This window comes from Manacus vitellinus, unplaced genomic scaffold, assembly GCF_001715985.3.
Source record: "Manacus vitellinus isolate BGI_N305 unplaced genomic scaffold, ASM171598v3 scaffold_8_pilon, whole genome shotgun sequence".
Classification (NCBI taxonomy): domain Eukaryota; kingdom Metazoa; phylum Chordata; class Aves; order Passeriformes; family Pipridae; genus Manacus; species Manacus vitellinus.
Genome location: NW_021940864.1, coordinates 2,913,724 through 2,928,350, shown reverse-complemented (window position 1 = coordinate 2,928,350; position 14,627 = coordinate 2,913,724). Strand labels below are relative to the sequence as shown.

Genomic DNA, 14,627 nt, shown 5'->3' with positions numbered 1-14,627 from the left:
GCAGCTAGATTTTGTGCAAGATTAATAGGGAAAACAATATCATGTCATTTATTGCACTCAACAGTTTTTTGCTGTCTCAGGAGCTATGAAGACCCTCAGCCAACTTCCCTAATTGAAAACTGAGAAAGTGTGAAATCCATCTAACTTTCTGTTTCTGCATTCTTATTTCATTATAGTTCTAAGAAAGCTAGTTTTTGCTGTAAGTTCAGGGAAGCTACATCACACCAACATTAATGTTGGCAAGTCATTCAATCAAAAGGTAGGGAAAGTAACTATAGCTGGTCAAAAACACTTCTGAGATAACACAGAGGGCCTGGCTAGTCTGAATGCTGCACGACTCTGGAGAGAGTTCGTGCTACTGAAATGTGGCAGTGAGCAAGTGCTGGCTCCTCAGGTGTGCTGAGAAGCTTTCTTCTGTGTAAGCAATCACGCAGGGATTAGGCAATGCAGAAGGAGCAGATGTTTTAAAATTTGTACACTAAGCAGAACATCCCTGCTTTGAAGCAGCGGAGAGGGAAGGCATGTTAGAACTGAGCTGGCTGAATTACGGGCATGAGTGTGTTCCAAACCAGTAAGTTCCCACTTGAGTTTCCTGCCCAACATTTTATTTTTGTTTAAATTCAAGTTTTTCAAATTACTTGGGTTTATGACAGTATTACTCACGTATTGAAACCACTAAAGTCAGTATTTCTAACCCAGAATTGATCTGAATCTTTTGTTCTGCGAGAACTTTGGGCATTTTTATTTTACGGTTAGGTACATTTTGAAATGTTGACATTTTCTGTCAGATGAAAATTCTGTTTCTATGTAGCTCTAATGAGCAAGTTTTCCCATCTTGTAGTAGCTCTGTGGGAATGTTATGCCCTTAGCATGCAGGGCAGGGGATGCTCCCTCAGTGGGAAGTTATTTGCTACCCTCTGTCCTGCCTTCATCACATGTATGGCCCTGTTCATTTTATACTGAAAATTATTCAAACTGCACTGTGAAGACAGAGTAAATTAATTCCTTACAATTTTTTCATGACTTATCATAGCATCTTACTTCCTTACAAATGTTAATGAAATGAACATCACAGAGCTCTTGTGATGAGTTTATTCGCATTTTATGTATAGGAAGCGAAATAAGAAGATTAAAGGCAATTTATGTAACTGGAAAAATGGGCAAGCTTTCAGGCATGTACTAACACGGGCTGTTTTATCTGCCTGTATCAGGCAGTCTAAGGAAAAAGAGAACACTTCCTCCTACAAATGTGGTTTCACTTACATCTTTATGCAATGACAGTAACAGTAGTAATGAGGTTACAAATATTAAAGTCAGAAATTATGAAGCGTTGACCAACTTTTGCTGCCTGGTGTGAGAAACCTGAAATCCAATTTTTTTATCAAAGCGTTTTTTAAGGACAAGGTGTTTTCCAAGTATCTCTCTCACTGGTCTCATTTGCAGCTGCAACTGCTTGTCTTCCTTGCTGATATGAATACAGGTGTCCTGAGGTGTGTGTCTGGAAAATGAGAGCAGTGTAGCTGGCTGGGAAAGTTCTGATTTATGTGATCTGCCCTATATCACATTGGAGTTCAATGGCCATTTGCCATAGATGGCTTCAGTTCTCTCAAACATGAACTTGTCTTTCGCTTCTCTCGCTTTCTTACCTCCTTTATTTCATACCTTCCAACTTCTCTAATGGTGAAAGCAGGGGTATTAATGACATGGATCAATAGAAAATTTACTTTGTCCTGAAATGTGGCTATCCCCAGCACCAAGTGAGCCACCAGCCTTCAAATGTCTGTGCTGCTGTAAGGCTGGAGAATTGAAGATGAATAGTAAGGAAATGATGTACCCATCACAAATGGCAAGTCATAGAAAAATCAACAATCAGAAACTCCCCAGAATTTTCACTAACCTTTTCTAATAGACAGCAGCTTTTTTTTTCCCTTTTTCTTTCACAAAACCTTTAAATCCCCCAAGTGCTCTTTTTTAAAATATCTCTGTCAAGTCAAAGCCCTTGAAGCCAAACCAAAGGAGGAGCAGGTGAAATTGAGAAGCTAATGACAAATACTTGTGACAGATAGACATTGTCAGGGAGGTTGCACAATCCCAGATTTATCAGGGCATTTAGTGGAGGCACATTAGACTGGCCTTTTTTAATGGCACTAGCATATTAAAAAACATTTTTCAAGAGGTGTAATTAAATAGTAGGAAAGTTTCTCCTTTTTTGAGAGGTAGCACATATGGTTAGATAAATATGGTGGACTTCCATGGTAGGTATTTCTTACTACATACATGCAATTAAAAATGGAAATTTTGCACCTTGTGGACATACAGGGTTTTGCCTTGAGAACCACTGGAGTCAACTCAACTGTATCCAGCTGGGCTCCTCAAGGATAGACTAGAGAGAAGCTACTTGTTGGTAAAACGTGCACAAGACTGTACATTCATCCCAGGTCTTTGGAATTTTTGCAGACTGCAACAGACACGGTTTTTGAACAGCAACCAAGTACTGTCTTACTAAACTCTCTTGTTTTAATGTGTGCTGAGCGAGAGTGCTTCACCTGACTATGTTCATCCAAAAATCTTTTGGTAGAATTAAAAATTATGGCCTAAGAAGTTGAATGTAGCATGTGAATGTATAATTATGTTCATCTTGATTAATCCTGCATGATAATTAGCAGCGTAGCCAGTTTGCAAGATAAGAGATATTTTTGTGGATGCCTGCAAGAAATTCAGTCTTCCATCCGGCCTGGCCAAGTGTGGTGGCAGTAAGTTAAAGTTTTCCATTTTGCTGTGATCAAACATCACAATCTTTCTGGCTGTGTTCCTCACAGACAGACTCACCGGCACACTGCATTTACTCTGCTAATCAAGAGACAGGGAAAGAGAGAAGAGGCAGCCCAACTCAGAGAAAATCTGCTGAGGACTGAAATACATCCCACAGTCTGAGCAGTAAGTTGCTGATCCTACATTAGGCTAAGCCACATGATTTTCCTCTTTCCATCCTGATATATTGAAACTAAGTCCAAAAGCATGGGCAGTAAAGATCCCAGACTGTCATTTGTGTCCAGAGTCTGATACTGGATTTGAACACTGCCAGGTCTAGACTATGTTCAGAAGCAGGGCCTGTGAGGTACAAAGTCAGCACGTGTTCCCCAAGGAGTTGTTTGTTTCTCCTTTCAATTTAGAGCCTGAAATGCCATTTGTTTAATGCTGCTGTTTAAATAATGATTTATAAGCCTCCAAGCCAGCCACGGTAGAGTTTAATTACTGCTGTAATTTATGGATGCCACTGGCTACATAAACACTGCTGTAAATATAAAGGATGTCTCACACAAATTTTACTCTGATACTTATTTGATACCATTCATTTTCTTTTCCTTACATATCTTCTGTGTGTGAGTTGACACCACTTCACTCAGCAATCCAGGTCATTCTGGTTCACTTTGCCAGGAGTGCTTTGGGCTGAGAAATGAAAAGATCAGATGTCTATTTTTCTTACAAAGTATTTTAATTAAAAATTGAGTTTCCTTGAGCTTGGATGCAAACATCTGCATCAAGTGGCCCATTAAAAGGGTTATTTGTATTTGGGCTTTTTTTGGTTATCTATTTGTTTTACTAGTTAATCATCTCCTTTATCCAATTCATTTTGCCTTTGTGCACACAGTAAGCAAGCAAACAAGAGACAGGAATAAATCATGCACTGTCGCAGAGCCCAACCATTCCCCAGGCTACAGCTTTGCTATTTGTGTTCTCTAACCTATACAAGGAGCATGTATATATGCATCTAATGCAAATCTGAGCTAATTCAAGCCCCATCTCCACAGAGATGAGTGAGCATGCAAATCTGCTGCTTTGTTCTGGAGGAATAGCTCCTGGAATTGCTTGATTTCTATTTGCAACTGACATCTTTTAAATACTACTGTCAGTTGACTTCAGGAGATTTGTGCTCCTGGGCTGCAACAAAGACACCCTGGAAGACAGTAGGTTCTCTTGAATGCCTTGGTTTCATTATAATTAGTGTTAATGCAGTCATGTGCTTGGAAAACCAAGTGCCTTTAAAAAGTTATAATGAATTGAGTGAACAGAACACCTCCATTGTTTACAACAGCCACTCCTCCGAATCTCTGTGTAACTCTGCAGCTGCTGGTATAAAACATGGACATTGCTGAAAAGACTGCAGATAAACTGAGTGGGACAAGAGAGCTGGTAATAAACATCAGATTCAAAACCATCTGTGGGATAATTCAGAGAGACAGGAGTACTTCTGAATTTGAGTAGAACTTAACAGATTTTTAGGAGCATCATGATGTTGCTAACCTCATGGAAGTGCTCTGGGATGTCTCTTAACTTTTCTTTAGGTGGTGCTTCCAACAACACAGTGCTGTACAGGTTCATTGCACACCCCTAGGAGAAGGGGTCACCTACTGAGTTACCAGAGTCACTTCTTACGGGTTTCTGGCGTCCATTTGCACACTGACCTGAGCCCTCTGTGGGACTTGTGGCATGTGAAGAGCTTTGTAGCTCACATAGGGGAGGCTCTCAGACCTGTCTCTGAGAGAGCATTTTTGTAAGAAGCACAGCAAAACCAAGGAAGATACCATCTCATTGCCTTAAACCCTCACCAAGGAGCCCACAGAAATTGCCAGTAGCTAGCTCCAAGTTGCTTGGTCTATTTGTTCTGCAAAGCTCTCCTCTGTAGTCATGCCTTGACCCTGACTGAAATACAAGGGCATTGTGCAGCCAGTATGTGGCAAGCCAGAATTGCTCAAAGGCAGGCAAAAAAATTGAGCTGACAATAACACAGAGCACCCTTTTCAGGAGCTGTGGTCCTTTATTAAAAAGGTTTGGCATGTATTCCCCCCACTCCTGAATTGATTTGTGCCATAAAATAAGCTTGAAGAGAAATAGTGGTTGTTTTCGTTCATGCTTCATTAATTTCTAGTTTTGGCAGGCAATAATAAATAAAAGTATCAAGTGCACATCTAATTGAATCGCCAGTGATTCCCAACTCCCTGTAGTACCAGAGAACATGATGTAGTTTCACTGTTTAGTGAGCATGGATGAGTTAGGCAAACAATGGCTCACTTTGCCCAGAGGCTTTGGTTTAATCTTGTGCATTTACCCATTTGAGATGAGACAGGGCAGTTGTTGCTGCAATGGGGAATTGACAGCACAGATCTCTTTGTATTTCTGGGCTTACCCTCTAGTAGTGACTGGAAACACATCTTTGCAGAGTCAGGAAGGCGTCAGGAAATTGCATCTACGCCAGATTTTTGTGGAAGGAACTCTGGCATTTCTCAAGCTTAGCCTCCTCCATGCATTCTGGCTGCAGGATGTTGCTGAACTAATTCCTGTCTCCTTCAGGTGTCTAATCTAGACCATGTGTCTCTTAAAAAAAATTTAAATTGAAAAAAAAAAGACCTTGTCCTAAGTATCTCATTTGACCACAAAGAACTTGGGATGAGAAAATTCCTATGGTAAGGAAGATGACACCTGTTGGGCTACATGATCTCTGACTTCTCAGTTGTCAAGGGAATCAAGTGCCTCCACAAAAGAATGGTGTTACAGGACAATTACTCAGGATCATTTCTGAATGGATGATACTGACCTCTGATTGTAGTGGTCAGTGACCTCATTTCATGAGAGATGGCTCCTTTGCACATTGCTGGCTACCTTTTGCTGCTTAGCACAGGTAAGATGAACTGGTGATTTTTGTATCTCGGTAGATGTAGTCTTTTGTGGCTCCCTGACACACAGGGAATGCAGGATGCAGGAGTAGGTATAGAAGAGAAATAAAACTACGAGTAGAGATCAGACTGTTTTCTTTCCTGCAGAGAGACTATGACAACATGATATATCCGAAGGAAAGGTAATGCATGTTGCCGGGAGAGCACGATGAAAGCTTGTGTTCTTTTCAAACCCTGTAGCCATATTATTCCTGAGATAGGCAGAGAGGATATCAGTCTCCAGGACTGCCAGTGTAGCAGTTGACAACACACACATAATTAAAAACCTATCATGTGTTTTGTTGTTCTTGAGAAGTACCACAGAGCAGGCTGCAGGATTTCAACCCTTTAGAGGTCAGAGATGTCTTCCATGTTATAGCATCAGAAAGGCCTGGGGAACTGAAATGCTCTGTTAGGTGGACCATTAGACAATTGACAAGATTAAACAGGTCAAACAAAATAATTGTCAAGTAATTATTGTATTGGGGGGATTTTACAAGGTGTTCTTCCCTTCAGTGCTATGCAGGATCCTATGACCTGTTGGTTGAGAGGGAGGCAATTTGATAATCTGAAGTAGTTGTGGGTTTATTTTTTTTCTTTGTTTGTTTTTCTCTAGGATCATCTTCTCTCTCAAAAATGGCTCTGGAGGGCTCCTTCAGCTGCTGGAATGGAACAGAGATCAGGCTGGGGCAGGTGTGTGACTTCAACAGGGACTGCGCCGAGGGAGAAGATGAGGGAGATACATGCAGTGAGTAAATCCAAACACCCAGGTTCTATCATCCTTTTCCAAAAGCATTGATTGCATTGAATTTTAATGCCTGAGACTTTAGCACTAACAGATTCATTTGGTACTATCAAAAGACCCGTTTCCTCCATAACACATGCAGTTTCTCTGGATATCTGCCTGGAGTGGACCATTTGATATGTTTCTGTACTTGCCTACATTAGTTCTGCAGCAGGTTCTTAACATGCTCTCGGTGCTTCGTCTCTTCCAAGGTCCTGATCAAAAATGCAAAGGAAGTATAGCCTGAATAGCTAGATGCCTTACAGAATTATGAAATGTGTCGTTGGTTAGAGCCTTTAATCAAAATGTAGCAGAGCATGTGGCAGAAGGGAGAGGAAGGAGAAAACTTCTAAGATGAAAAATGAGTAGAGCCAGTAGCTTGTCTTTGACCAACTCCTGTGTCTTTGTATTCCTCTGGTTTTCTGCCTTCTCTTCAACAGCCAGTGGTCTAATAAAATACAGCAGAAGATAGATAGCAGCCTGAGTTTTCTGAAAACTTGCTGTGCCTGAGTACTTTCTAAAATGTGCTGTGGAACTTTAGGACCTTCCTTTAACTATCCTGAAGATGCCTTATCTCTTTTTCTATAAATTCTACCTCTCCAGCATCTTCCCCTTTGCCACTCTACAAATAGGAGTGGTGGATTGTCAGTTGTATGGTTGTCTACAGGGCACTCAAGAAAAATAAATGTTGGGAGTTCATCATTTAAAGTGTATGTGTCACAGCTGATCTAGCCTATGGGCTGTTGACAATAGCACTCCATTGATTTGGTATGCAAAAAAAATGTGTTCCCTGATGAAAATACCGGTACCAGCAAAAGCCTTTGGAATAGAAGAGACAGATGTTCTCAGTTTAGCTTTCATACGTGGCAACTAGAACAGGGGAGACTCTGTGTAAGGTAATTCAAACAATCTGAGTTGATATAGGTGATTGTCTAGACTAACACACCTTTGCTATTCCTAGCAAAAACTTAAGGTAAGAGTGACACACAACTTCCAGCAGATTTCACTCCTCTGCTGCTAATAAAGAAATAAAGTAACAGACTTTATTGGTGTGGAGAACATTTTTCTGACCTAGGATCATCTAGTAAACTAGTTAAAAGCTTGACATTATATGCTTCTCCATCATATTAGGCATTGTTACAATTTGAAATTATGTTCATTAATGACACACTCAGTGAACATTAAATTCACAGGAACAGTGTCAGCACTGTGGGCTTGCAGCTCCTTAGAACCAATAATGCTTCATATTAGTGATCTTGAAACCTTATTTTCACCTAAAAGCTTTAAAACAGAGCTCTAAAACCTCATAATGGTATTTCTATTGTGTTCCACTCGATAATTTAAAAAAAAAGTTAGCAGCTTATTATAACCAGTAGGTTGAATGCATTTTCATTTAATTGGAAATAGGGGAACATTATCATCAACCGTATGTTCAGATACACTGTTGTGTCTGTGTGCAGTAAATGGTTCAGCCTTGTGAAGGTAATCCTGTCTATACCAGTGGGAGCAGAGCTCACAAGGTGGAGTTGTGCCAATCAGGAGTGTAAACTGAATACCACCAGGGGATGGGGCAGGCCTGGAGGAACACGCTTCCCTGTTACTTTGAAACACTGGCTGCACCTGTGGCTGGTGTGTTGCCCATATTCAGGCCACATTCAGGTATCAGGAGGCTGGCTCTGCTTTTGCCCCTTAGCCCTGTACCCCATGATGAGTCCAATCGGTAAAGCGGCCAACCCTTGCCTGGCATGTCTTATCCACAGGGTTTGCTTTCATTGCCTTTCTTGCCTCCATGCAGTATTCATCTATGGCTTCACCCATCTAGTGCTTCATTCCCATGAAGCACTACAGCACTTACAGTTGTGTCGGCAAAAGAATGTACAGAGAATGTCAATGAGAAAATGTAAAAAGCGGAAGATATTTAACCGACTGTTTAGCAGAACATCACTCCCTGGCTTGAGGAGAAGACCCCATGTCTTGTATTCAGCCACAGTTATTGGAAATGTGAGTTTCTACTCCCAACCAAAAGGTCCTAAAACCACCATCTTCCATTCAGACAACAAAAAAGAGTGGCTTGCCTGAGCAAGTGCCTGAGTTGGGGATATGTCTGTTCATTCACTTACAAGCGTGCTCAGTTCTATGACTGCTTTCTCTGCTTTTGCCTCTTTACTATATTGAATATTGTTGGCATAAGGCTTCTTACACAAAACAGAGAAGTGATTTAATATTTTAGTTGTCAGTTATATCTGCATGGCAGCCTAACACAAAACATATGCCATCTTTCAACATTTTAGTTGTCATTTTGCTCCTGAGCAACACAGATGTTTTCATCAGCTTTTTACAAGTGTGGTAAAAAGTGATTCAGATTTTTCAAGCAGAGAAAGGGGTTTCCCAAGTGGTTCTGCTTACACAAAAGAGCTGTCAGAAAAAGATGTAGTTATGCTCAAAACTGAGGGGAGAGCTTTTAAAATTACCATTAACCAAGGGCTTCTTTCTTTGAGCTTCAGGAGATGTTTGGGGTTTTTTGCCTTTCACAGTCTTTTAGCTGTGCAGGTACTGATTGATTTTATTATTATTTAGGGTTTTTTTTCCTATTCATTTGATTTTTGTTCCTTTCTTAGCTGAATAAAAAAATCTCCCTAAAGCCTGCTGTTTGTTAACATCTCTTTACTTATTAATGGCCAATGAAATGTCATGGTGCTTGTTCTGCATTGCAACCAATTAGTCTGTGTAGAGAGTGTAAAATCAGAGAGGGATGAACCCTAGAGAAAAGCATGTTGCTGTTTGAGTCATAATCAGACATTCTTGCAGGAGTAAAAGGCAGCTTCAAAGAAGGAGTTGTGGAATTAGATGCCAAACTGTGTGTGTGTGTTGACTTGGGATCAGATGTCCAGGGTTAACAGACTGATGGAAGTGCCACACTAGAAATTACTTTGTAAAGCATACTTTGCAGACACACATTAAGTCTTCAGATAGCAGTAGTCTTATGTCTTTGCTGGTAAAATCATGCTTTTATGTGTTACAGCAATTACACATGCACCATAACAGACTTCGACTCTACGTTTCCTCTGAATTGATAAGCTGATAGATTCTTCCATAAAAGTACTTTTTTTTAATAGTGCAATAACTTGAGTTAGGTGTCTCCAAAGGAGAACACTGAACAAAGAAATTATACCCTTACAATCTGAATTTCTCACCTCTCATGTGACTGTTTGGACCAGTAGTTCCCCATATGAGGACTGGGGAGGTCTTCCCATTCTTCACTGTGTCTCTTCACTGCCTCAGGGTGGGATGTTTCTTATTTCTAATGTTGCAGCTTCTCTAATGAACACAGCTTCCTTATCTTCTGTCTTGAACTGGCTCTGGGGTCTTCTCTTACTTGACTAGGTGGAAAGGTCAGCATACCCAGTGAAAGTTCACAGCTTGTGCCTAACACTTCAGCAAATGTAGTGTGCTATTAATGCTAAACAAGAAGTTCTATATAAGTAGTATACCAAATCACTCAACATATGGATATGGCTTACTGCAAAAAAACCCCCAAAAACCCTACTTCCTCTTATTGTAGTAATGACGTTATATACCTGGTATGGTACAAGACAGAGATGAAAACCCAAGTTATTTACTAATACAGATTGGCAGAACGTTACAGAAAGTGTGAATTTGTTTTAGTAGTTTTATACTTCTCTTTTTGGTTAAATAATCTTTTGTTGCAGCGCAGCAAGTCTGGGCAAAAATTAAAATTTTACTGGAAAAAAAAGATGCATATAATTTTGACTAGTCCAAAATTGTTTTACTTTCTGTCACAAATTCATGGAAAAATTTCATCTTGGGAAAATATTGGTTAATCAGTCTGAGCATGTTAGGGAAGTATTGGATATATTTAAAAAATACAATGAAATTTAAAAGAATGGATGTGCCCATAGTAGTATATTTATTATCTAGAGACCCAGAACTTAGAGGATTGACTCAGGATACAACTAACCCAGGACTGATTCTTTCTTCTGCTTAAGTGAATTTAAATCCATAGTTCCTATTTCTGTGAGAGTTTCCAAGATTGTGGTCTGGAGTTCTGGTCTAGTTCAGAAGAAAATGGTTACTCAAGTCTCTCCTGGGATTGCTCTTTTACAAATTTTACATAGAATAGAGAGTGGAAGTAATGTCCTCCATCTTTCAAATAAATCTCATAATCACTGGGTTATAGGATAATTTTCACTCTTTGCCTCATTAAGTATTTAAGGATGTTAAACACCATACCAGGTGAGATAAGGAAGACTGGTGTCTGACTCCTGAAAGGAGTGACTCAGGCTGTGCTATGTGGTTGGAGGAGTACATGCACACATCTGCCAAAAAAACAGATGGCAGCTACAATAGGAACCTATAAAGCTTGAATTTGTGATAACATGGACAAGTGACCAAAAAAAAGCATAGATAATCAATTCTACACAGGCCAGTTTACTTTCCAGGTAAAAATGCACAAAGAAACCACTGGATTCATTTACATCCAGATACAGCCCAGCAAAGTGTCCTTGAAAGCAAAATGATGAAGTGTCAACCTGCTGCCATGCTACGCTCTCTTAAAGTTCCTGTCTTGCATACACTGATCCTTCTGCTTCTTTCTTGATCAAAAGCTTTACTTATAGCAACAAATTATTACCTCGGGAAGTTCTGAATTCAGCAAAGCCATCTGGCATTTAAGGATAACTCTTTGTCAACTGTTGAAAAATATTTCGATTTTTTATGCTTCATTTTTGGTAGAATTTGGCTGGCCAGCTTTGCTAGCATAGAAGCAATCACTGAAACAAAGATTCATGTGGTTCTTTAAATTGTTTGAGTAGCTGATCTATTTGGCTTCTGATATTTCCTCCTTAGTAAAGGTCCATATGTACAGAGTACCCTTTTATGCTTTTCCTCTTTATCACATCAGTCTGGAATTTCACCTAAAGTTTAAACTGTAGTATCTGGTTGATTTACATCTAGTTTTGAATCAGGAACCTGCTCCATCTGCTTAATAAGTTATTCCAGTTGCTAATTTTTCTTGCTATTAATGGATGAAAAATCTGAGTTAAACAAAAAGAACTTGAACTGAATTAGATTTCACTTGAAAAGTATTTCATTCTGAGGACTTGAAAATATTTGGTTAGGAACAAGTTTAACACTTGACAGCTTTTCTCTGCTTCATCACTCAAACAAAAGGAGAGACTCTTATATTCTCAATTTCACTGGGCTGCTCTGTTCTCCATCCCATACCTACAAGCTGCATTTTAATCTTACTAAGGTCTAAATCTGAGCTTTCTGTCACTAATGATGATATCCAATATGGCAAGTTTCAATAGGAGTAACTCCTGCTGCCTCCTTTACTTAATTTCCAATAAAGTCAGATTAGCTTCCCCTCATCAGTGCAGTGTCTGTGCTAATGTGAGCTTCAATCACAAACATTCCTAAAATTGAGAAGTACAGATCAACAGAGAAGTACTAACCAAAGAGGTCTGTGGAGTAGCAACACATGGAATCATAGGTGCTGTCTGTACATTCAAAGTAAGAAAGAGCAGCAGAGAAAATTCATCCAGGGCACAGGACATCTGAAAACTCATAAAAAATGAATTTGTGGAAGGGGAGTGAAATATTCTGTGAAAGTAATAGCTTCTTATTTATCCCCTTACTTGTTCATCGGCAGCGAGCTTTTCCTGGCCTCCAGGCAGGGATTGCTACTCAGATGACTCCTCCTGCTGCTCTGACTTGTTTACATCATCCTAGATAGCAAATGGCCATGACATGAATTCAGTTGGACACTGAGCCAAGCTGTTTCAGTAGGAATTCAGGGCACATTATAATTTGTCATCTTCTCTGTATCCCAGCCTCAGGCTGCACAGTGAAATATAATGAAGTTCTATAGAGGGGTAAAACACTAGGAAGTAACTCTCTGCTTAAGAGCTTTACATTTAAAGACAAGACTGAATGAATCTGGAGATTTTTAGAAGGGAAAAGTTGAAAAAGCCTGAACTTCAGTGCAGGTTCTAAAACTTTTCATAACATATTTTAATGCTTGCAGATAATAACACTAAAATATGGCTCTTGCCTCAGCGTCGGGTTCCAGGTTCAAAATCGACCCTCCTAAAAAGCTACAGATAGAGGATTTTTTTCAGTTTCCTCTCTGCCAAGTGAATTGTTTTTCAGGCTCCTAGAAAAACAAATATTTCTGGTCTAGATGCTACAGCTGTGGTGTTCCCCTGTTGTTTTCTCTGGGTACACCAAGGAGCACATACATGTGCCACTGGCAGTGGCTTTTGAGGTGTGTGAGTCAAAGCTGAGGCCCTGAGAGCAGGTATTTAATTGACCTGAAATCTCAACCGCAGGGATCTGCTGATACTTAAACATTTTGAACAATCCGGAGCTTGAATACTGGTGCCTCAGTGTCTGACAGCCACTTTATAGATATAAAATTTCAGGGGGAAAAAAAATTTAATAATCATAACAAAATATGTGTTCAGGAGACTCCACTTCTCACAGAGGGGCTAATGAAGTTACCAGTATCCCCTGACTAGCAGATTCTCTTAGATTAGGAGTTTGTAGTCTATACTCCATCTTGTAGGTGAATACATTTTTACTCTGATTTTATCAAGCAGAAAAAAACAGGAAAAAAAGGAAAGGAAAAGCAAATGTCCTGGGTATGTATCTGCACATGAAATTTCATTTTTTTTCTTGCAGTTTTAAACAAATTCCTTGTATCATTTTCTTTTCTTGGGGCAAAAGGAGCAATATGTGCACCCTTTGTAAGAAGAACCTGCAAGTGGAGGTAGAGAAACATACCTTCTGCTTTGAATGAGATTACTATTGCTTTAAAACTGGTTAATATCAAGGCAAAAACCTAGTGGAGCTCTGTTGTTTGGAGCTGGGAACCTGAAGCCAATGACAGAATGAGTGGGCTTCGAAGCCTGAAAGTATGGCTTAAAATAAACTATCCTCTTTTCACCCATTCATCTGACAAAAGAGTTTCACAGGTGAAAAAACTGAGACACAAAAGGATTCAGTGCTTTACCTGAGGCCACATCAGTGCTCACAGAGAGGAGAGATCATGTTGCTGAGCTGGGATGAGTAGAAATCTAGACTGTAAGGGAGGGAATCTTTTTAGGAATTTATCCCTCTGCACGATTTCCCGCTGTGGGGCTGCAGAAGCAGGGAAGTCATCTCCAAGATGTAACCTTGAGTGGGCTTATACCTGCGGAGCTGAGAGGCCAGATATGTAGGAGACCCCATAGTGTAATACTGAGATGTGTCCTCTCACTCGGGTTATTCAGAGTGTGGGGAGAGTCAGTCACAGCCTGGGGGTTGTTTCCCACTGCACCACCCTCCTCATGGTCAGGCATATGCGTGACTCCACACAGCAGGACTGGATAGCTGGGGGGTGCCCACATTCCCTGGGCAAACCAGGCCAGAAAGTCACTGCAGCTTCTCTTCGTGCCCAGGAGACTCCTCCTCAGCTCACCTGGGTTCTTCTGTATGTGTCTCTTTCCCTCTTGCAGGAAAGCTTCCCTCTGGCTTTTACTGTTCATTTGAAGAAGGGGACTGTGGCTGGATGCCAGGCTCCTCTGCATCCCATCCTTCTCCATGGCGGATTGGAAGCCCGGAACACAACCGTTTTCCTTCGACAGAAGGTATGCGATAGTAAATAGTAAGTGTAGAACATAAAGAGCAGAGAGAAAAAAGATGCACAAATGGTGAGGAGAGGGAATAAAACACAAGGCAGATTTTCCTGTGCACTTATATATTCGGCCTCCAGTGAAACAAAAACAAACCCCGTCTTTCTAGTCTGAGTGCTTTGAGCAAAAGACTATCCAGCTCCCTTTTTGTCTTGAAGGTATAGAGTAGTACCTCAGTTTCCACCCCTGACACCAGATAAAGATCTTGCCCCTTTCTAAATAACTTCATACTAAATGTTCATCTGCATGACCCTTCTCCATACTGATCTGTTTTTTCCTTTCTGATTTTCCTTTTTACTTTCTCCATTTCTCTCTACTGCTGCTATTTTCCCCTGCTCACATCCAAATTTTTCTTCTCTTTGCTTCATGATCCCCTGAGTTGCACTTTTTATGGATAATTAATTCTCCTACCTAAATGCCAGTCATTTCTAATCC

General features: G+C 40.3%; 1 protein-coding gene across 1 annotated transcript in view; it reads left to right on the top strand.

Annotated features, from left to right (window-relative positions):
* ALK (ALK receptor tyrosine kinase) overlaps positions 1-14,627 on the top strand; it is a 225,744-nt gene that overhangs the window by 142,342 nt on the left and 68,775 nt on the right. Inside the window, exons 6-7 of the mRNA XM_018085039.3 lie at positions 6,331-6,462; positions 14,016-14,147. Coding sequence (XP_017940528.2) covers positions 6,331-6,462; positions 14,016-14,147 — 264 coding nt within the window. The remainder of the gene's footprint in view (positions 1-6,330; positions 6,463-14,015; positions 14,148-14,627) is intronic.